Genomic DNA, 23,370 nt, shown 5'->3' with positions numbered 1-23,370 from the left:
AAAAGAGAATTCAACACAATAACCACAGTACAATAGATCACAAAACACAATGCAGCACATTACCACCATAATAAAATGCGACACAGCAAATAAGCACCAACATTCTTCTCATACATTAGCACCTTTAGAAACCTGCTTTCATAATGAGTAATAAAAGGTGTTGACACCAAGCATATCCTTAACTTATCACCAAGGCTATGAACAGTCCAAATCAAAGATATTTTGTGATTCAGCCCCATGTTTGTAAGAATATACATATTCAAAAGAACTTCTTGACAAATGTTTTGTTAAATAATTCAGTTCTTTAATGACTAAAACATTTTTACAAAAAGCTTTACACAGTTCAAGGTCCAGCCTGATGTCCAAACCTACAACAATTCACAATAGCAAGTGTTCCTTTCCAGCGTTATTGGCTTTTAATGTTTAGAAAACATTTGTTAAAATTTCTGGTCTATATCAAATAATATTAACCTGCCTAGTCTTGTTAAATTTTCATGAAGTACCGAGGTGTGCCTTGAGATCTTCGTCTGAGGCCAAGGTGAACCCTTTTCCACAAAGTGGAAACTAAACTAGCTGACCACAATTAAAAGGTCTCACATCACTACACAACCATCATAGCAACCATGACATGAATGAAACCTATAAAATCTCTATTTGTTTTATATTACATCTTTGAAAAAACACATCCACACAAACAAGTACACTCACACAGATAGCTAGTGTTAGAGACAAAAATGTTAAACCTGCTTGAGTTCTAGTACTATGTCTAAGTGTTCTTAACAGAAAGTGCATCGAATCATAGAATATGTTCAGTTATAGAATCTACCTAACTAACCTGTATACTAAAGGATTACCTTTTCAGATATTTTACCACAAAGTATATGTTTTTGATTTTCCTCTGTAGATATCATTTAGTCAATGTTCTACAATATATTTTCTTCCAACAGAGTGACACCATACCTCTACTCAGATATTTTTGACTTTATAACATTGACAATGGAGTAGTTGGGGGTACACGTTCTAATATAATTTTGAATTCAAATTCCTGTTAGTCACAATTCTTATTGGAGTTGAATCTCAAAAACTTACTCTGTATCAACAAGAATACATGTCCTCTGAGACAGTATGCTATTCTAAACCCTAAGCATTGAAAACACTTCTAAAGTATCAATTTGTGTGGTCACTGAAGTATGTTGCTATTGTTTTCTTTCATTGGCAAGTTTGTGATGCTCCAGGGTTGAACTAGGACTGTTCAGAAAATACTCAAACTCCATTTGCGGAGAATGGATTCCAAATTCTTAGTTAAGTCATGTAATTAAGCAGATCTTTGTTCTGAGGCAGAGCAAGGTTTAGGCACAGCTTATTCATAGGTGTATCCACAGACTCTGAAGCAGTCGGAGTAATATAAATACTGGATAAGGGATAGTGCTATAAAAAAGGAAATGATTAACCATAGGAATGGAAATCAACAGAAACATGGTGAGGGAGATGAGGTTAGCAATCCTTAACATGATTGTTTTCAATTTTAATGCCTCTCCCCTTGTCTGCAAGTTGTTTTTTTAAAACCTTAAATAGGAGGTCATTTGGGTGTGTGTCTATGTGTGTAACAGAGAGAATGTAACATTTAGAACCACTGAGTGGCTTTCATAAAGTGGAGAAGTGTGGCTCAATGATTAGAGCGGCAGACCCTGATACAGAGATCTAACCTGGGACCAGGGTTCAATTCCCCGCCTTGGCGGGTCTTGGGCTCCAAAATTCCACGGACATGATAATTCTCTCCTCTGTGCCTATTCCAATCATGGAGTGCATATCTGGGCAATAGCTTGCTTAATCTCCACAACGCTAAGGATGCCTGGCCTCCACCTTGGGGGTGCCCAGGAGTGGATGCCTCACAGGGAAAGCCAGGATGGTTTCCACAGCGGTATTTGTACAAGTGCCTTGAGACCCTTGCAGGTGAGTAGTGCGCTATACAAGTATCAATTTACAAATTTCAATTTACATAAATACTCCCACATCTGTGGTAATTTTTGCTGATTAAAAGTGTCCTGTTGCTTTGTCTACATTGGTTGTTGCACGTTAAATGACCCTCACTGCCATTCTAATGCGTACTCTGTGAAAAATGGCTGAATTGTACACGAGTAATGCTAGCCCAAGAGGTCTAGCAAAATCCTTTTTGGGATATGCATCCGTTTAGGGGAAAATTCCATTTAGGGGGAATTCTTCAGAGAATTCAAGCTCAATCAGTTCTACTGAAATTTTCAGAGACTTCAGAAATCACTTCTAGTGTTACATAAAATGGTGTGAGCTCTAGGGGAGAAAATTCAAACTTGTTGCATATGCAATGGTCATTGCAAAAGCTAAAGAGATGCTGGAAGAGATTTTTCCTTAATGTAAGTGCTGCATTGAATTGTGTGCTACTGCCAGACATTAGGGTCACTGCATTGAATGGCCAGCAGTACTCCGCCCTTGATAAATGTTGCAGGAAATGAAATTTCCTTGGGTCCTTGACTAGATTTGCCACAGCTAGGGTTTACAGACTGGAGGAGGCCAGTGTGTCAAATTGTTGTTACAAATGATATGTTAAGTTTATGAAAAAACTGAACTACAAGCATAAAGATATAAATAAGTTTTGATGTCTGTAGGGAAGATTTAGGGAATTTTGTTGACAAAATCTGAGGCTGTTTAATGCATTCCTGATGACTTATTGATGAGGTCATCATTTTCTGAGTGTATGCTGCATAAAGCTAGTTGTGATTTTTGTAACAGCCCTTCTTCCGTGAATTAAAAAATGAAGCAACGTAAAATGCACCATGATGTATTTTAACACAGTAGCTAATGCCAAAGTAAAATTCTTGCCTTAGTTGTGAGGCTAAATGTAAACGTTGGTCTTCACTATAAGCTGAAAATGACGTGGTAGGGTTTTGCAGAGATATTTACATATTACCATTAAATGTTACTATTCATAGTACATGGAATTAGAATTGAAGATCAAATATGCCAGTAAACTGAGCTTTGATTGAATCGCAGATTTATGAAAGTAGCATTTAATGACACAGATTGTAAATGTTGTGACATACATTGGGAATTCCAGAAGGCCAGTCACTTGTCAAATGATTTTTAATACGCTAGTTACTGCTATAGAAATTAATGCACAGAGCAGTGGTTGAATCGCTGCTGATTACAAGTCTTGGACAGATAGTTATTATAAAGTGCCAAATAAACTGCACATCCTTAGAGAATTGGAAAACTCATTTCATAGTGAATATGCCCATGGCTATGCACTTTAATCCCTATCAAACACGAGACAGGTGAAAATAGTTTTACAGCTTTCTATACAAGTCCATAAAATAATTGTAACATGATTACGAACAGCTAGCTAGACACAACTTCTAAATTTGATACTAACTCTTTAAAAGGAACAGCTGTCTCATTCTAAAAGTTAGTTCAATAAAAAGATGGCTTGTCTATGGCAAATCTATATTTTGACTGCAGAAGGCTCTCAGACAGGTCAAATTTAAAAATGTAGGTTATGTAGAGGGCCGTAACGAAAAGGGTATATCATTTACATGAGAAACGTTCAAAGATGGACAAACAAATTAATTATAGAAATTAAAGGCCTCAGATCTGAAGAAAATCACTACCACTTTCATTTTTTGGTTACACAAAAAAAGTCAGAGTGAAAGTGACTTCTCTGTACCATACAAAAATTTTAATAGCAAAATTAATGATAAAATTGCTTTGAGGCAGAACAATTGAGCGAAAATAAGGCCTCTCATAAAGCCTGGAAAAACAAAGGCATACTTACTGTAGTGTAACATGATATTTTACAGTGAGAACAGTTACAGTATGTATTGGATTCTGGGCAGACGCAGTCCTTGTAGCTTTAGAGAAGCCAATGGATACTACAAAGTTGCCTACAATGTTACTTTGCACTGGTACTACCACTGTTATAGTAACAATTATAATGGAGTCAGAAAGGAAACAGTGTACTCTTTCTTTGAGAAAGGGTTGGCTAATTTTCAAACAAAGAAGTGATTTGAATTTCCTTCTTAAAATTGTATAAAAAATCAACTCTGTCTGCCTTCTTTTTTCTTTCAACTACAGTAAATGTGTAAGTGTAAAATATATACATTTCATAGACCATATCCTGTGGGTAGACTTTAAAATGTTTTCTTTCCCACGTCCCTCCAATTTTATTTCATTTATTTATTTACCCATTCTTATAAATTGCCCTTTGCCTGAGGATATCAGTGTGCTGTACATACAACTGTGAGAAGTTACATAAAACATTGCCTCAATTGCCTGATACCTTTATTTACATTTTGTGATGTGGTAAGTAAAGGTTTCTCGTTGGCTGCAGTGAGTATCTGAAAAATCCTGCTACCCACTCCATGGATAACAACCAGGCTTGATGGCCAATAAATAAATGCACTTAAAACTCTGAATTACATTACCCAATAGTTATTTGGGATATTGTATTTGTATTTCCACTTGTTTCCTTAAATATCTAATGTAGATTAACATAAAATTATGTTTCCCAATGAACTGAACACATAGATAGAAAGATCTAAAGTCTGCCAAAATGTTTGGATGAATGTAGAATTTTTAGCAGTGTGATGAGCAGGGTTGTTCATGCCTGAACTGGATCACCAGAATTTGACCAACATGTAATAAGTGATGTGTGTCGTTTGTGGCTTATGTTTCTCAAATAGACTTTTCAGAGGGGTTTTATTCATCAGTAAATTATATTAGACATACAATTCTATGCACCTGCAGAGTCAATTTCTAAAAGGTGATAGTTTATTTGCCTGGCAGTGACATAGCCAAGCACACACCAAAAACAGAAGTGACGAGGTAGCATCTCCTGGGTAAAATCAAGTGCTCCCAATAGAGACGTGAGAGACTCAAGCGCAACTTGCCAACGAGAATATAAATTTTGCATTTTGAATTCTTTGTCTTTTTGAACCATTCTTATCTGGTTCATAACTGAGGTGAACATCTCTATACAGGGGCTAAAAGCTGTGGCTATTGCACACCAGACCTGCGTATCGCTTACTGGCCATCATTGAATTTTAGGGCATTGTTCTCAGCATGGCACCTCATTTCTTCTCTCTAGGGATCCTGAGTGCTTAACTGACAATTGATACACCAGTGTAGGATGTATGTCTAATTTCAGCTGTTCACAAGAAACAAGAAGACTCCATACTTATGAGGTTGCCATGACCATCCAGACAGGAGCACCTTTTAATATGCTCACAGCACATGCAACCTGACATGTAATCACATAATCAATGCCAGTGTTCACCTCACAGAAATATATAGTACATGCACCATATGGGGCCTATTCACAAAGGCATTTTACGGTATGTAAAGTAGAGCTCTTTTATATATCTGTGCATGTCTTTGTGAATTGATCACATAACATTTATAATGGAACTACAACTGCAATATTCTGGGAAAATTCACATTCAATTAGTACAAATAGTATGGGCTGGGCCCTCTTCGCTCTTTCAGTAACAGGGAGCTAGATATTAGGGTGCTCATTCACAAAGATGTGTAAAAAGTACATAAATGAGTACTCCTTTCTACTACTTCCCATATGTTTACATATCAATCAGCCCCAATATTTTCTACAAAGTCACATGGAAGACCGTGCATACTAGGAACACTATGAGAGAGAAATCCCATCCCACTAACTACTTACATTTTCTTAAAATATTTAAGATTATCACATACCTGCACATTCTCATCAGAGCACCAAAAAATCTATTTAAAAACGAGTTTAGTGATCCAGTGTCCCAATGAAGTGGGAATGATGTTTGAGGCTCCTTTTTCATGGGAGGCAGGCCTCCATAGCAGCTGCTATGTCATTCATGTCTTCAGGATAGAAAGTGGCACTGTATTCATGTGCATTATGAAACTGTATAATATCTGCACAGATACACTAGATTGATGCCATTGCATTGTCTACACAAAGACTAGACTTTGTAACATACCCTTGTAAAGAAGTACAAGTGTCAAGGGCACAAAAAGTGTCAAGATACATGACCAACCGGTCCTGCAGTTACCTGGTCATAAAAGCTAAAACGCAAGAATAAGGGAATGAGAATGGGGTACACCTGGGACTTTCCCTTGGCTGCAAATACAGCTGCAAATGCTTACCATTTCAAGAAGGACAGGGGTACCCCCCCTCTGACTCACAATCACAGCCAGGCAGTCTGACCTCTCACCATGTGCATCAAATCCCCAAACAAAAAGTTATTGTGTTCTCACAACCTTTGGTTGTCAGACATAGATTGGAATCAACAACACAATTGATACATGGAACGTTACGTCATGACCTTAACACCTATCATACAACGATATCTTCTCAGATTGCAGGTTCCTCTTCACAGTAACCATTTCTTTGCAGCCAGAAGATGAGCCACCGCAATTGATTTATAAACATCTGAGGTGCTGGGCACCACTCTCTCGTCACCAGCAAACTAAATATACCAAGAACAAGCATGATCAGCAGCATCTGCAACCAACACCACCTCGTTACCACACTCAGTAATTTGCTTCACTCACCACAAACGTTTGCCATACTCGCAAAGCTCACTGACTAAGAGCAAAGTAGGTTTCCTATTCAGGGACATTGACCTATTCCTGCAAGGACTGAACATCAGTGATACCATGCTAAATCTGCAATTTTGGAGACCCATTTCTGAATCATCTGGCGCTTTAGACATAGGTCTTTTCCAGAGGCTCAATCTGGGTGAAGTGTAATGCACACACAGCACAGTGGGAATGTTTCTTGGAAGCACCTACATAGTACCATATAATATTATATGTTAGCGTGCATCAGCAACCATTCTAAATAGTTTTCTCAATAGAGGTGGGGAATGAATGGATTACTATTGGTGGAGCCTTAGCTAGTTACCCAGACAGTAACCCCTGTCCTAGCAGTACATCCTCCACAGGACCACCAGATTGTGGTGGTCGGCTCGCCTTATTTAGTGCTGGTCTACCATCACTGATTTTCCAGACCTGTGTCCAATATGGAGGCAGAATTTTGGGGGTTAGGGTCTCATACTGGAGAACCCATAGGAAGTGGCTGAAAAAATAATTCTTCCAGGTGGCCTTCAAAGGAACTTACTTGCAACTGTTTTATAGAATATATAATCTGGCCCACCATTACTGACTGGTCTGTTATTCTGCTACTAGTTTCCACCACGCATACTCTGTAACGCCTACAGTGTTCAGAAGCAACAAAAAACCAATGAGCAGTGCTTTAGAAATCCTCCAAATAAATACTAATAAAAGACTAATAAATAACTAAAGGGGTATTTGTGAAGGTGGACATTTTTTTCCGTAATGGTTTGACAGAACAGCTCACTAGGCGATGTGGTATTTGGTTATCACGAGTGTCATCGGTAGAGAGATGCTTTCTCAGCTTGTGGAGCACCATGTTGTGAATGAGGATCCAGTGTTGGAGCATCGTATATGCACTTACGGAGTGTGGTGTGCATGATCTAACATACATTAAATATTTAGGAGCACCATAGGTAGCCTTTGCAACAACTCACACCTTATTGAGTCAAGTCGCGGATGACTATTCGCTTGTATTCTGCGTACTGATGTCTTCCAGGTAGATTTTCAATGTGAGCTAGTTGCGGACTGCGAAATATGAGTCAACAATCATGGCCATGCTCACCATTGAGCCTATTGCAAAATACGTTTCCACCATGCTTTATAAAGCGCTTCATACCTTGGTATAGGTGTCTAAGCACTTCAGATAGGCACAGTAATTATTACTGAATGAAAGTGTCACTTATTTTATCTTTATCAAGTTCAAAAGGATTAAAAGCTGACTGAAGTTCGGTTGGGAAACGAACCCTACTTTCAGGTGAGGGGATTAGATTTCCTCCATCCTCAAATTATAGCTGTGCTATTGTAGCTGTACTCATCTACTTGCCTAACAGGCAGGTACTTTCATATATCGAGCAGTGTAGCTGTGTGTGCTACTGGATAGGTTGCAGTTACACACGTGACTCTGTCGCCATTTTGCCCTGTCTGATATTTTTTAGCATTGAGTGCCTCACCTTGTGGTTATGACTAGTATGTTATTTTCAATGGTGCTCTGAGTTCTACAGTTCCTCCTCCCAAGCCTCCAAACAAACTGCAAAAGATATGCATGGCAGAAACAACACGGCACCTCATGAGTCAACAAACGCGCTAGTGCATTGGATGCAAGGCCCAATGCAGACATTACCGTTGCTTGGACTGTGAAATTCCCTCTGTTGTGAAGGTGATGCACTGGAAGTACTTGTTAAAAGAAAGTGCAAAAGACACCAAGGCCTGTGACAGCATGAACACGGTGTGAAAAGGGTCTTGGTTTGACTAACCGCTGGTGGTATCATTGCGTGCTGGCAGTCCTAAATGTGTAGAAAAAATTCACGTAGAACATTGAGGTTTGCAAAATCTCTGTCACCTCCTTCTCCTTTGGCCTGCTACACATTACTCTCTGCCATGTGACCAAGCTTTCTGATAGACTTTCCATGGTGAGATTGGGAGGTCATGTGGGCAAATCAGTTGCACACTGGCAATAAATAGATGCATTTGGGTGGATATGTCTGAGAAACTGAGCATATATGCTACTTTTAACCAAGTACAGGCTTATATTTGCATGGCGCACCTAGCCATTTACAAAAACTGCATTAACTACTGCTCAACTTGAGCAAAACTTTGATGTGCCTGTGCACTTGTTTATCAGTCTTCATGAATTTTGTTCAGTGGCAGCTTTTCACTTGCTGCTGCAAAATTCAGCTTTTTCTGTGCATGGGTGCCGATTAAATTTAACACCCAGACTTATTTCCCATGCGTCTCACCAATTGCCACAGTCGAAACATGCTAATAATGAAATGTCAAAACGTGTCATCATACAGAGGCCAATGTCAGAAACATGTACCGTGAGCCATGTGAGCTGGAAAGGTGTCCTAACAGATAATTCTGTTTCATACTCCTTAGAAACTCATGCACTGTTAATCTGTGAGTTGCCGGTGAAGTAGAATCTCCTATTCTGCTTTTCTTTCGCTTGTTCACACCCAGAAAAAATGTACACATAAAATAGAATTTGCTGAATCCCAGTGTAGTCTCGAAAAAACTTCCAGTTACTTAAAAGTGTCCAACCAACGGCGGCTGATTTAAATAGTGTCCTTTCACTTCTTCTCAAGTGCCAGCATGATTCGTCGAGTCCTTTATATCAATCTTTTGGTCGTGTCTTCTGTAGGTGACATTTTTGAATGTTGTGGTAGAGCCCCGATACAGCGGATTTGTTCCCTGTGTAAACAGAAAAAATATGTCAACAAAGAAACCGGATAGGATCAAATCAACATGAGCGAGGGTAATGTGTTCATTTAAATAAAATTACATTATATTTGAAGTTTGTGTTGGAAAAGTGATTGATGTGATGGAGCAACAAACATTAGCACTCACACTGGAACATTGGGAGATATACAAGCAATAAGAACTCTCTCTTTATGGGCTATAACTACTAGAATTGCCTGCTTCCTGTATCTCAAGACAGCCAGCTCCCAGTCCCACCAGTGTGCTCTGTAGGGATAGGCTAATGAATATTGCCAGAAGCCCCCATAGCCCATCCCTCTGCTTGGTTGTATCCAAGCATTGGGAGTGCAGTGGAAACTGGCGCTACCAGGGGCACAAACCAAGTCCCTGCAGCTCCTGCGATGCAGGGGTGGCCCCAACCTTCCAGCGGCCCCATATCCCTTTAGGGTGCCCCATTCAGCCCAAGGTCAATAATTATCTGTGACATATGGAAAACTAATGGGCCTTTTTTGCATTCTGCAGGGGAGGCCCCATCACCTTGTGTTTCTTCACTGGGAGCCTCGCCACATCGAATGACCTCGATCACACCACAGCATGTGGCTCCCGCCCTTGTGCCCAGCGGACAGAATGTGAGCCCAACTGCCACAGAGCAGACGGAAAAAATAAAACAAACATGGCAGTTTGTTAATATTTTTTCTCTGGACGTCTAGGCATTTCCCTTATCAAGGCACGGTGAGAAACCGCACACATGTGGAGACGAGCGGCAGAGGTGCGCCATAGAGCTCCTTCTGGAGAGAGATACGCAGAAGGACAACGGAGGGCTGTCCAGCCATTTTTCCAGAGCTCCTGGTGAGTCACAGCTCTAGCACCCACTGTCTTTCTTTTTGGGTGGCAGACAGCTAATAGCTTTATTGCCAATTACCTGCAGAGCAATATTGACTATTAATACGCTCTTGCCTATGGCGCAGGCCCATATTTTCAGGGAGGGCAATAAACAGCCATTATTTAACACAGTTACGGGCAATGGTGGTAACAATTGGAATGCTAGGAGCTCCTTTGATAGCAATTAAGTGGCAGAGCCAATAATGAGTGGTAGAGACCTTCTGCTCCAACATTTCAATGCTTGTCTTTCGGTTTCCCCCTGTTTAATGTAGATCATACTTTCCCTAGAGGGTGTAATGCTCTAATTACATTATAGCCCGTCTGCCTCGGTCTATACTGTTCATTTATACTCCTCTCCCTCGTTGTGTGCCTTAAATGAGAAAGCCTTTAATGGCTGGTATTGCTCCAGGCTGCTATCGATAATGCTATATTGTGCGTCGACAAACACAGGTTGGGGTAGAACTCGAACAAAGCAACACACATTTTTCAAATATGTCTGCCAAGAATACAGCTCTCTTTTTAAAGGCCTCGCAACATTGCCAAAGATTAGGTCATTGCATCTTTCATTATGTTTTACCATCTTCATTTAACAGTAACATGCTCATTATCTTTTAATCAAGCAATCACCTTTCTTAAACAGTACTATTCAATTTTCACTATAGTGATCTCCTGACATTATGAAGCTTGGTTCCATTTAAGGTCTTCAGACGAACTTAGCCTTGAATTTGAATTCTGCAGAATAATCATAGTACAATACCCAGGTGCCTGGGAGGAAGGGCACCACGGGCTCCAGAAGCTGCCAGTCGCGGCCCGTGAAGGTAAGAGTGGTGAGGCCGGGTGGTGGTGGTGGGGGGAGTTTCGACAGAGAACGACGAGGGAAAAATTGTTATTTATTTAATTTTCCCTCCCGGTCGTGAGTCAAATTACCCCCCTTCAACCCGGCTCACCGCTCTTACCTGCACGGTCCACTACTGGAAGCTGCACGTTTTTAAGACATTGACAGTGGTAGAGTTCAAAGCAGCCTAGAGCTATTCATGTGTGTGTGCCTTTTGTAAAGGTACCTTCAGTAGTGCCACATCTTCATCTTGGTCGCCAAAGATTTTCAAGGGGGTATATTATCGCTTTGGCCAATTGCACCAGAGGTACAGTAACTTGCAACCCATTTTCACCATGTTTACGTTTAAGAGTTCACAGGAAGAATATGAAACTAATTAAACTCTGGAGATCTGGCGACTATTATGTACAACAAAGTAGTTGGTATCTATATTTTTATACTATTTTTTATAGTAGCGAATTCAACCCCTCTGTATACAGAGGTTTATTGAAATTAAAGAAATATCGGAAAATAGAGGAGAGTCCTTTTAAGTAGGAACAATTGATGTATGCGAATACACAAGCTTCTGAGAGCTGAAAAACTCAAATTAATACCGTTTTTTAACATGTCTCAATTGTTTATATGAAATTATACCCCCAAAAGGAGCGCGCCTCGTTGCCCAAAATAGGACAGTAATGTAACTGATTGGTCCAATCTGTGACTTATGACAAGTTTTTAATTTATTTGATGCTGATATTTCATAAAATAAGGTCAATTTTACAGATATTCATAGAGGCTCCTTCTAACTTGACTATTGTAGGTAATACTTTTGCATACTCAATAAGGCAAAGGAGTAAAAGTAATTTTGTGTTCTTGATACTGTTGATTTCCAGGGTGTAGTTCCGGAATACCAAGAAGGGAATATCGTGACACATTAATATCCAGACAAAACAACTGAAAGTTAAGTATATACACATTTTCTGTACCTAACTTCACATATATGTACCTTGATTATAAATATTTATAGCTTCACAGTACGTAGATGTGGAGTGAAGAATAGTAAATCTACACTTCTTTACAAGCACATAACTTTCGATATTGTGGTCCTCAATATTTTGACTATGATATTAAGGTATCACAATATTCCTGTATTCGATAGTCCAGAGTACAATCTATTTCAAGAGTGTCAGTTTTAAGTCATTGGAAAGATGCAAATCCACCATTGATAGATGAGTGGCATATGAGACTGAGAAACTCAATGGGTCTAAATCACAAAGACAAGTGCAGGGATTTAATTTACACATACAAATATCCTGGTTTACAAGTCTACAGTATATCCAAAGTGACCTTTTTGTCAGCTTTAATATACTCATGTGACACCCCTCGCATGGCGCACCCTGTATACCTCATTTTTTTTTGGTAAATATTTTTATTTGCATTTAAACACTCAAAAAGCAGTACAATCAACAACTATCCCTTGCCTGGGCATGTCAATATACAACTCCCATCGCATAAACATCCCATTTATGAGTCCGCAGTATATGGGGTAAAGCGTTGCCCCCCCAGCAACCTTGCAGGATAATCCTTAGAAGCCCACCACCCGGCGTCCACCCGTAGGCATACCATATACTCGCAGAGCGCGGAGTCCCCATGCAGGAGGGCACCCTGTATACCTCATTCGTCACTGGGCTTATGCATCTACGAGGACAGCAGGGGTTGCTTGAAGCCCCTATCTCCATGGAGGAGCTTCAGCATGCCCTGAAGAGCCTCCGCCTTGGTAAAACCCCAGGGCCTGATGGTCTGCCAGTGGCCTTCTATCGTAAATTCCTTCTGCAATCGCAATAGCATCTGCTGGCCCTATCCTGTACCTTCACCGCAACCTCAAGCTCATCCCCATCATTGCTGCAGCTGAAACCTGGCTGATCCCAAAACCAGGCAAAGACCCCGTCCCTTTGTGCCTCTGATCGCCCCATTGCACTTTTAAATACTGAAGCAAAACTGTACACTAAGATCTTAGCTAATAGACTGGAGCTCTATCTCCTTGGTCTTATAGACAACTTTTATACAACAAGCGTACCAGGATCTAATAATACAGTATTTGAAATTACTCCGGGATGAACATACACCAGAATATGTCGCTCACCTGGACATGTCCACTGGAAGGGACGACTAACCGCCATCTTCGTGGTTGTCGTCACGGACACCGGTCCGATCGGACTCTGGCGCTAGACATCGGACTGTTCAGATGAGGTGGCGGGCTGTCTTCAACGAGGCTGGAGCGGACCTCTGCGTCCACCGTACTGGACTGCTGACAACCGGAGGGGCCGCAAGGGCAGGTCCCTCCGAGGCTCACAGCAGGTTCGCATCGTGAGCCGGTGCGCGGCGGTCTCCTCTCCTCTTTGCAGTCGGAGTGGCGGGATCGCCGTGAGAGATTGCAAACATCACGCTCCGCTGGGGGACAGGCTGTGAAGCTGTGAGGGCGAGATCGGGGCCGACCGGGCGACACTCTTCCTGGTTCAGCGGAGGAGACTGCTGCTCGGCCCCGCCCCCCCCTTGATCGGTGCATGGTAGCGCCGAGAGCACACACTGAACACAATAGACACGCTGCTGCCGATCTGTCACACGGTGATACATGATTCATGACTGCGGAGCCCGGGATCTCAAAAAGGATGGTCTTATCGTGGCTCAACTACATAGGATAAACATTGAGGGCAACAACAACATCGGGGATGCCTCAATACCACTTGCTCTTTTGCTTAGGGTATTTTTATCCTAAGTTTTATCGCTAGCTTCGCGCTAAAATGGCTGACAAAGTTTTTTGGGGCATGGATTAGCATCATGGCTAACCACTACAACAACAACAAGGATAAGAGACCCACCCCCTACCATTGGATCACTCTGGGTCAACATAATACATAACAACTGAAATAGGACTAAAACGAAATGAGGAATGGAAATGTGATTGGAAAGGGAAACAAGACTTCACCAGGACACCCAGGGTCACTGGCATTGACATATGACTGCACAGCTGTCTAAGAGGTTCTACCCAAAGGAGGCGGCCATATTGGAAAGGCTCCACCACAAGGATACAATACTAAACTTACATCCACCGTTCATCATACCCATCTAGTACAGGTCAGAATTTCTTTTTATATCTCCTTCTACCTAACCTGCCCCTCATCCTACCCGCACGAGACGCCAATAATACAATCACTCGGACTCTAGAACCAATCCCTCTTCCCCACTCATACTATAACCCTTCCACCACTACAGTTGACACCTCCCCCCACATTCCCATCAACCCCATTAAGCCAGCCCACCACACCACACATCTCACGCCCCTTAACATCTCACCAAATATACTGTTCATACTATGGAGCTCACAGGCACACACCACTACACCTACACCATCATTTACCCCCCAAACCTCTCAAGAAATTCAGCCAAATGATTTAAACACAATTTTATAAAACTTCACCCGGAAATACCCATCGCCGACCCCTACTTCTCAATACACAACGGACATACAACCAATGATATCATCTTCCACACTAAACGAAGAGCTCAAAGGGGTGAACGCATTCCTAACCTTATTCACGATCTCCTCCACTAGGAAAACTGCTCATGGTAGTTATTTACATCTCCCCCTCACAGATTTTCCAAGCGACTGCAACCATCACCATCTACAATAACGGAACCATCCTTATGCAATCCACAGACCGTAGTTTAAACCTCCTGGATAAAATCTTCCCATTTATCAAAGAACAAGTGTCTAAACCCCAAACGACCACTCAGGATATTCCCTTCACCAGTACACAACATACCCCTTTGCTTATCCCTTCGGACAACCACTCCCCACTACTATCCTGAACATTACCTGCATCCGAGTCAAATGTTACTCCCTCTTGGACCTCCCCCTACACCCACACACGGCAAATCACTTCACCAAATCCCCCCACCAACCTTGTTTCTCCACTACACAGAACACTATTCACACTGGACAAACATACCACTACCACGCCACCTGACACACACATACTTCACCTACCCGACACAACGGCAGTCACCTACACAACTCCAATAGATAATGCACACCCCTTAACTACATTCACAGATGTCCCTTCGGCGGACACCATCCCCTCCAACACTAACACACACGCCACCTCTACCTTGTTGATCACCGACACTACTAGCATGCACATCCACCTTTCTAGACCACCACCCCCACTTCAGGTGCTAGGACACAATAGGACACCCCATTACCACACAGAAGACATGTTACCCTCCATTAACACTCTGGACCCAAGCACACTTCCTACACCCACAGCCCAGCCATCCACCACCACAGCCCACCCATCCACATCTAGAACACTTCCTACACCCACATCCCAACCATCTGCTCCCACAGCCCACTCATCCATATCTACAACACACCCACCCACACCCGTAACACCCCTCCCAACTCCACCCACACCTGCCCCAGACCACAAACCCGACCAAACTACATCGCAGGCATCCACACCCATAACACAACCCCTGACCCAACTCGTATCCGTACCAAATCCCAGACTTGATGAGATCATGATCTCATTAAATCAAATCAAAGCAGAACTACAAGCACTCAATGATCGGATATCGAGAAATCCATGGTTCACTAGAGCTACAAGACAGTCCAAACTTAGCTGGCCTCTGAACCATCTAACAGTCACTTTGAAAAACTCAATCCTCCCAGATGGAATTCAGTCCCCTCCTGTAATAATTCAACCCGACCAATCAGAAGCACTAATCCGCTTACGGAGAGCGATTTACTCTCTCTGTTAAACTCATATGAACCCGCTCCCATGAACAAGCTCACTCCCGCCTCCATGATGATCCCTACTATCCCCTCCAACCCTCATAGGACCACTAAACCCATCACTAGAGGCGTTATCGACAACAACCTAAGAAGAGTCCCCCTCACTCAGGAACCTACCTCATCCTTCATCACGCCTCTTAAACTGTAGATCGGCATCTAGACACACAGCTGACATAGCTGACCTCATTCTCACACAGGAACCGGACCTGTTATTGTTAACTGAAACCTGGCTAAAAGATCCCTCCACACCAATCATTGATATATTAGTACCCCCAAACTACGATATCATTAGATTAGACAGAACCGATAAAACAGGGGGAGGTATCGCCTGTATACATCGTAGCAATATTTCAGTAAACAGAGCCATATCCCCTGTATTATCCTCTTGCGAATACTTCTGCCTCGACATCACCAGCAATGCCAAAACCTTATGTTCTATACACACCATCTATCATCCACCAGGTGAGGACCTCGCCTTCACCGAACACTTCATGGATATGGTATCAACAAATACGGGGCGCCAAAACACCCAAATATTCCTTGGAGACTTCAATCTACATTGGAATGATCACAATGACACAGTGGTCAATAGTCTCAAAAACTTCCTAGATGACCTAGATCTAACCCAAATCTGTAACAGCCCTACACACAATAAAGGTTCAACCCTGGATTAATAATCTCTAAAAGAGATTCCATTCAGATCGACTCGATCCAACCTTGTGACTGGTCAGACCATCATATTATTACCTTCTACATCAAGGAAATTGTGAAACTTAACTCGGCGCAATCCACAAGACCTAAAATATGGAAAAGAGACCTGGAAAAAAACAAACCTTAAACTTTTGCCATCCCCCAGTTACAACCTACTTCGGCCCCCTGCAGGGTCTTCCGAAGTACATGATCTTACCAATCATTACCTCTACGCCATGACCTCGATAATAAATGAAGTCGCACCTCTTCAATTAAAGAGAGTCTCCATAAAAGACTCTAAGCCCTGGTACAATGGAATACTTAATGAGGACAGACGTTCGCTCAGAACATCTGAACGCACCTGGAGATCTGTTACATCCGCCAATCCCCTCAAGATCCTTAGGACAAAGAGAAATGCATATTATCGAAAGATCAAGCGCACCAAGGCTGACTTCTTCAGCCTTCAACTAGACCAAGCAAGAAATCGCCCCCAATAACTTTTTGAATTAATCAAAACCCAATCCAAGGATGCACCACAACGTCCACAAGACATATCATGCCCGCAACCAAACTGTGAAGAATTCTCCGTCTTCTTCACTCAGAAGACTGACACCATCAAAAAGGACCTCTTAATTGATCTAACTCTACACGCGGGACCGCATACAAAGCCCCCCCCAGCATTTCCAACTGCTTCATACCAAATCCCTTCAAAGCTTGATCTAAAAAATGACACAGCCTGGTCTTCCTTAACCACCTATTCTGAAGAAACCATAGGCAAAATACTCAGTGCCCTGAACCCTGCCAACCACTTCACCGATCCTCTCCCCGCTAATGCTGTCAAAGACCTTACTCCTCTGCTTCTGCCTCTCTGGACAAGGATCATAAACAGCTCACTTCAACAAGATTGCTTCCCAGACACCCTCAAAGTTGGCCAGGTGTCACCCATTCTAAAGAAGCCCAAGGCCGACCCTATGGACCTAAACAACTATCGCCCTATTTCCAACATTCCTACCTTGGCCAAACTATTGGAAAAATGTGTTCACCTACAACTGACGAGGCATATTGATCACTTTGACCTCCTTAACAACCACCAATCAGGCTTCCGAGCAGGTCATAGCACCAATCGGCCATGACACACATAATTGATGATGCGTTACAAATCCTTGATCAAAATGGATCCTGCTTACTCATCCTACTAGACCTCTCCTCAGCCTTTGATACCGTCAAACATGAGAACCTGTTAGACCTCCTGGAACATAGAATGGGATAGTCAGGAGCAGTGCTAAACTGGTTTACCTAATTTCTCCATAATCGGACACAACAATTCAATGTCAATATCTCCTTGTCCAAACCCATCCCAGTAACTCTGGGAGCCCCACAAGGGTCTTCACTATCCCTGACATTGTTTAATCGCTTCATAGAACCACTCACCGAAATTCTACATGCATCTAACGTACAATATCACATGTACGCCGACGACACACAACTATACCTTAAGTTCCACACCTTAGAAGACATCAAATTGCTTAATACAATGCTTAGAAACACCCAAACTTGGCTAGCAGAAAACCATCTCAAATTGAATGCCCTAAAAACCGAATTCCTTCTAATAGCTCCACCCGCCCAAGTCCCCATAATGCAAGATTGGATTAAACATCTTACGGCACTCAAAGTTCAACCTACCATCGTGGACTCAGCGAAATCACTAGTAATTACTCTTGACAGTAACCTCAATATGCAAAAACACATCAGCAATGCTACAAAGGGAGCAAACTTCCAGATAAACACACTAAGGAAACTTAAACCTTTCCTACCATTCAACGACTTCAAGCAGGCAGTACAAGCTCTAGTTATACCTAGACTGGAATACAGTAGTATCTCTCTTTGTGGCCTACCCGAAGCATCAACTGCACCGTTAAGAGCTTCTATCAATGCTGCAGCGAGACTCATCACTGGCTCTAAAAGAAGTTCCCACATCTCCCCGATCTACAATCCTTGAACTGGCTACCTCTGGAAGCCAGAATTCAACTGAAAATTGTGTGTATGACGCACAAAGCCATGCATCACAATGCACCCAGCTATCTGGCACAGTAACTGACGATCTCTGGTGGGATCAGATCTTCAAGAAGTGCAGCTAACCTACTACTGAAATCACAAAGGTTCCATAAGAAGAAAACATATAACCGAACCTTCTCTGGGATGGCGCCCAGAATCTGGAATGCCTTACCTCCAGAAACCAGACTTAACGCCTCTACTGCTTCTTTAAAAAAGGAAGTAAAATCGATGCTCATGGCTAAATTCACTTGAGTGTGGTCTATAGATATCTCGAGTCCAATCACATCCGTGCCTCTATCTATATTTTGATAGTGGACCATCTAAGCAACCTAGACATTATATCTTCCCGCTGTCTAACACAACAGGATAGTTTTTGCATTTCTCCTGACTGCTTTGCTTTTACAAGATGATTTGTATATGTGCTTTGTTTGACATCTATTTGTTGTATAGTAACTGTATTGACTGTATAGCGCTCTGATATCCGTTTAGGATCTTGTTCACGCTCTATAAAACTTTCAAATAAATAATAAATAAATAGATGCAGGCAAGTTGGCTTTATACATAACAGACAGGGGGCAAACAATATTCGCCGCTTGGTCCACCTAGTGGAATAGTCTCACCGTCATGCTATCCCATCTTTCCTCCTCTCGCTTGATGCAGAGAATAATTTTGACAGGGCTAGCTGGCCCTTCTTAAAGGCAGTGCTCCAGAAGATATGGTCTGGGTCCTGCAATGATTGACAGGATTATGGCCCCCTACACCGCCCCAGCTGTGAGAATCCAGGTCAATGGAGGCTTATCCCAAACCATATACTGAAGGCAGGGCACCAGACAGGGCTGCCCCCTTTCGCCCCTTCTGTTTGTCCTAGCAGTAGAGCCCTTGGCAGCCATCATCTGGAAAATGGAGGATATTGTAGGGATACCCTTTGGGGTTCGCACCCATAAGATCGCCTTATTCACTGACAACCTTCTTATGACTCTTGCTCAGCTAGAGACATTTCTCCTGGTGCTTGTGCAGACAATCTATGCCTTTGAGGAATTCTCAGGCTTCAAGATCAATATTTTTAAGTACCAAGACCTAAATTTAACTATCCTTCCCATGGACCTTCCGGCGCTACAGTCCCTTACACCCTTCCAATGGGTCCCTCGCTCCATCCAAAACCTGGGCATCCAGTTCACTCAAACTTTGGCTACATAGGCAATGGTCAATGGTTCAAAATATCGGAAATCTGTCTTAGAGGACCTTCACCGTTGGAAACCCTTCCAGGTTTCATGGCTGAGATGTTTAAATGCGAAAAATATGTCTATTCTCCCAAAAATACTCTACCTCTTTCAAAGTTTGCCTACACTGATCCCGCAGGATGAGATCTTGCACCTCCAATGTAACATTTGTCCCTTTATTTGGGGTGGGAAACACCGCTATTATCAAACACCACGGTACTGACGCTCCCTCGGGATAGGTGAGGGCTGGGATGCCCTACCCTCCTTTATTATTACTGGGCTACACACCTCCGCTTCGTCTCAGAGTGATTGTACAAGAAAACAATATGCATTGGTTTCAAATGGATCGAGCCGTGGCACGTCAACCCCTCTGGGACCTGGCGTGGCTCCCCAGACATGTGAGGCCGCCAAGCGCCTATATTGCCATCCCTACAAAAACGGTCCTGGTAATATGGGACAAGGTGTCAGTGAAACGAGGCCCTACCACTTTCTGCTCACCCAACCTGGAGCTCAATCCACATTCCTCTCCTCGCCTGCAGCCTCACTTCCTTGGCCCTCTGGGGACACTTGATTGTGATGGATGGTTCTTTTCAGTCTAGAACAACATGCTTCCGTTTAGATCACGCTTTTGTCATTTTTTTTTATCTCGGTTAAGTTGTTTTTTTTTTCTCTGAATACGCTGCGCTAGCATTCCCCCACTTTTCCTGTACCCCTTGGTCGCCTTACTACCATATGTGAAGTATGCCATTGATCTCACTGTCTATGGTAGTGTTTGTCAGCGTAATGTAATGGAATACTGTTGACTCTTTTTGTTTTCTTTGTACCACAAAATTGTCAATAAAGTGATGTTTCGTAAAAAAAAAAGAAAATTTCAGAATTTTTAACGACTATCCAACTTTAACCACAATTGTGACAACAGATTAATACCTTATTATTTTCCCATATGTGAGCAAAAACACATTCATGGTAGCTGAAATTTAAAGAGAAAATGTTTTTATTTGTATAACGTTGTGAAGGAATCACTGATTGGCATGAAAAGCTATACCACCCTAATATTAAAATCCAAATTTTATCACTTGGCAGCAGATACGTCAAAGAGAACACTGGGTAAAATTCCTAACGGGTGGATCTAAGTGGCTGCCATAAGTTAATAATAAAAATGCAAATGATTGTCATGAGTGATTTTTATAACAACTTATTCAGGTAGGTTTGGATGGGTCTCGCGTTAGGATTGGTAGATTTTTAGGAGTCAATATTTTACTAGTTCTGTGTTTTGCTATGCATGGGATTTCTGAAATTGAAATGCAGAATGAGGTATAAACAGTTGTTGGTGTATACAATATGGTGCACCAGAACAAAAACAGCATTAAATAGTTAATTAATTAATTGGCTTTAGGTGCTCTTCTTTTTTTGCGAGTGCTTTCCCAAAGAACAGGGGTTTGGTGGTCTTGTTTGGAGGTTTATGCTGTTCCAGTGTTTTGTGACTTGCAATGAGAAGCACTGGACTCCTAGATCACAATGTTGGTGGTTGGTTGAGTTAGTGACGGGTCAATGCCAGACAAAAGCTTGCATGAGGCATAAGATTTTAAACTTGATCTGTGCCCATACATGGAGAAAGATCTCTGACCATTGAGGTTGTGGCAGACCTTTTCCATGGACCTGCACTATACCTGTCCGGCACAATTTAGACTTTTTATTGTTCTGGTGGGGGATAGTAGTGGCAGGTGATATTATTGAGCTTCATCAAGATGCCATTTTCTGTGGTTCATGGCTCACAATAGAATTAGAGGAGAATTTATTTAATTGGTTCAATGGGAAGAAGGCCTTGTTAGTGGCTGCATTCATTTGGTTGTCTATATTGCTGCCACTAGAAGTCACTATTACAGTATGCCACACAGATTTATTCAGTCCGCAAGACAGTCAGATGAATAGTGTATGTGAAGTGCAACATGCAGCAGGATCCCACGATTCTGTGATTCTGTGATCCTGTGTATCTCCTTGCTTTGCTTGTAAACCTAACTCTCCCTCCTCGTGTAGACCTCTTACCTCTCCCCCCTCCGGAAGCCAGCCATTATGGTCCTGTTCTGAGCCTCCAGGAGCCTTCCTTCTTCAATCGCTGGACTGAATGCTGATAATTTTTGCCCAAATGACCATTCTCATTTAACTCTCAGGCAACTTCAACCCTTGCCACTCTCCAATGCAACCTTCAAGGCTTCACCCTCTGAATTCTCTCAGCTACCCCATTAATCTCCTCTGTCTCTCAAACTGACTTATTATCCCCTCCTTCCTCCTCAATTTCTCTCCCCCTGCCCCCTAGTAATTTCCTACTACATTTTTGCCCCATCCCTTCTCTTATCCCCTATCCTTCCTTTCCCCTTCTCCCCTACTCACAACTATCGTCCTTGTTGAAAGATAGGCTTCACCCATTCCCACCCAACAGTGACTCCCCATATCTCTCTAACTATTCTGCCCCCCAAGTCGCTCACTCCCCCTCTCTCTTTTTTCTCTTCACTATATTGCTCCCCTTCCTCACTCCCCCTAATCTCCATCCTACGTCTTTACCTGGCCCTCCCCCTCACCCCCCTCGCCCCTCCGGACACTGCACTCTTCAGACATGGCCCCAACTCATGGATCATCTTATACCCCTCAAACCTCTCTAAAAATGCCAAGAAAACTTTCAAACATAAATTACTCATTCGCCACCCAGAAACTTTAATAGCTGATGCCTACCCCAGTCTCACCTCTCCCACTAAATCGAACTACATGTTCTTCTCCAAACGCCCTTCCAAATGGAAAAGCACTTTACTTCGCCTCCTTACAATCTCTAAATCAACTAACATTCCATATGGTTTCAAATTGTTCACCACCTCATCCACAGCCTTTCCCGGCGAAATCGACATTTCCATTTTCAAAACTGGCCACATCATCATCCAAGCCTCTGACCACCACCTCGCCCTCTTTGAGAAACACTTCAGCACCTTGACGTACTAACTCTCTCCTGACCTCATTTGTCTCTTTCCTCACTAGAACTCGCCCTCCCACCCTTACACGTCAAATCAGCACATTCTGTCATGCCTACTCTTCCTCTTTCCCATGACCAACAATCGCCTACCCCTCTCCCTTCCTCCAGCTCTACTCCCCTCTCCCTGCCCCTACAACCCGAATTCCCTACCGTACCCTAGCCTCTGCCAATAACTCCCTCTCCAAATGGCCCTCCCCCCTCAAAGTGAAGTAGCCTATCCCTACATCCCTCATTCCCATTCATCACCCACCTCTGCCTGGACCGATGCTACAACTGACCCATCTTTCCACACGCCTAACATCCTGCCAAACAACAGGAATGTCTTTCTGTCTGCCTCCCCTGATCTCTCTCCCCCCCCACACTTCAGACGCCCTACCCAAACAAAAATCGAACCCACTGCATCCCCACAAACCCATACAACTGAACCCCCCTTATTCTTCTAACACAGACTCTTACTAACATTGAGTGTAATCTCTCTACTGTGACCTCTGAATTTATACGATTT

General features: G+C 42.6%; 1 protein-coding gene across 2 annotated transcripts in view; it reads right to left on the bottom strand.

Moving 5' to 3' along the window:
• Positions 1-282: 282 nt before the first annotated feature.
• Positions 283-23,370, bottom strand: part of ITGB6 (integrin subunit beta 6) — a 549,576-nt gene continuing 526,488 nt past the window's right edge. For both annotated transcript variants that reach the window (XM_085645463.1, XM_085645462.1), the window contains one exon: positions 283-9,321. In XM_085645463.1, coding sequence (XP_085501589.1) covers positions 9,211-9,321 — 111 coding nt within the window. In that variant the 3' untranslated portion in view covers positions 283-9,210. The remainder of the gene's footprint in view (positions 9,322-23,370) is intronic.

The sequence above is a fragment of the Triturus cristatus genome, chromosome 3_1 (genome assembly GCF_964204655.1).
Source record: "Triturus cristatus chromosome 3_1, aTriCri1.1, whole genome shotgun sequence".
In the NCBI taxonomy this organism is placed as follows: Eukaryota; Metazoa; Chordata; class Amphibia; order Caudata; family Salamandridae; genus Triturus; species Triturus cristatus.
The sequence above is the reverse complement of the archived record's forward strand: the minus strand, read 5'-3'. Positions and strand labels throughout refer to the sequence as shown.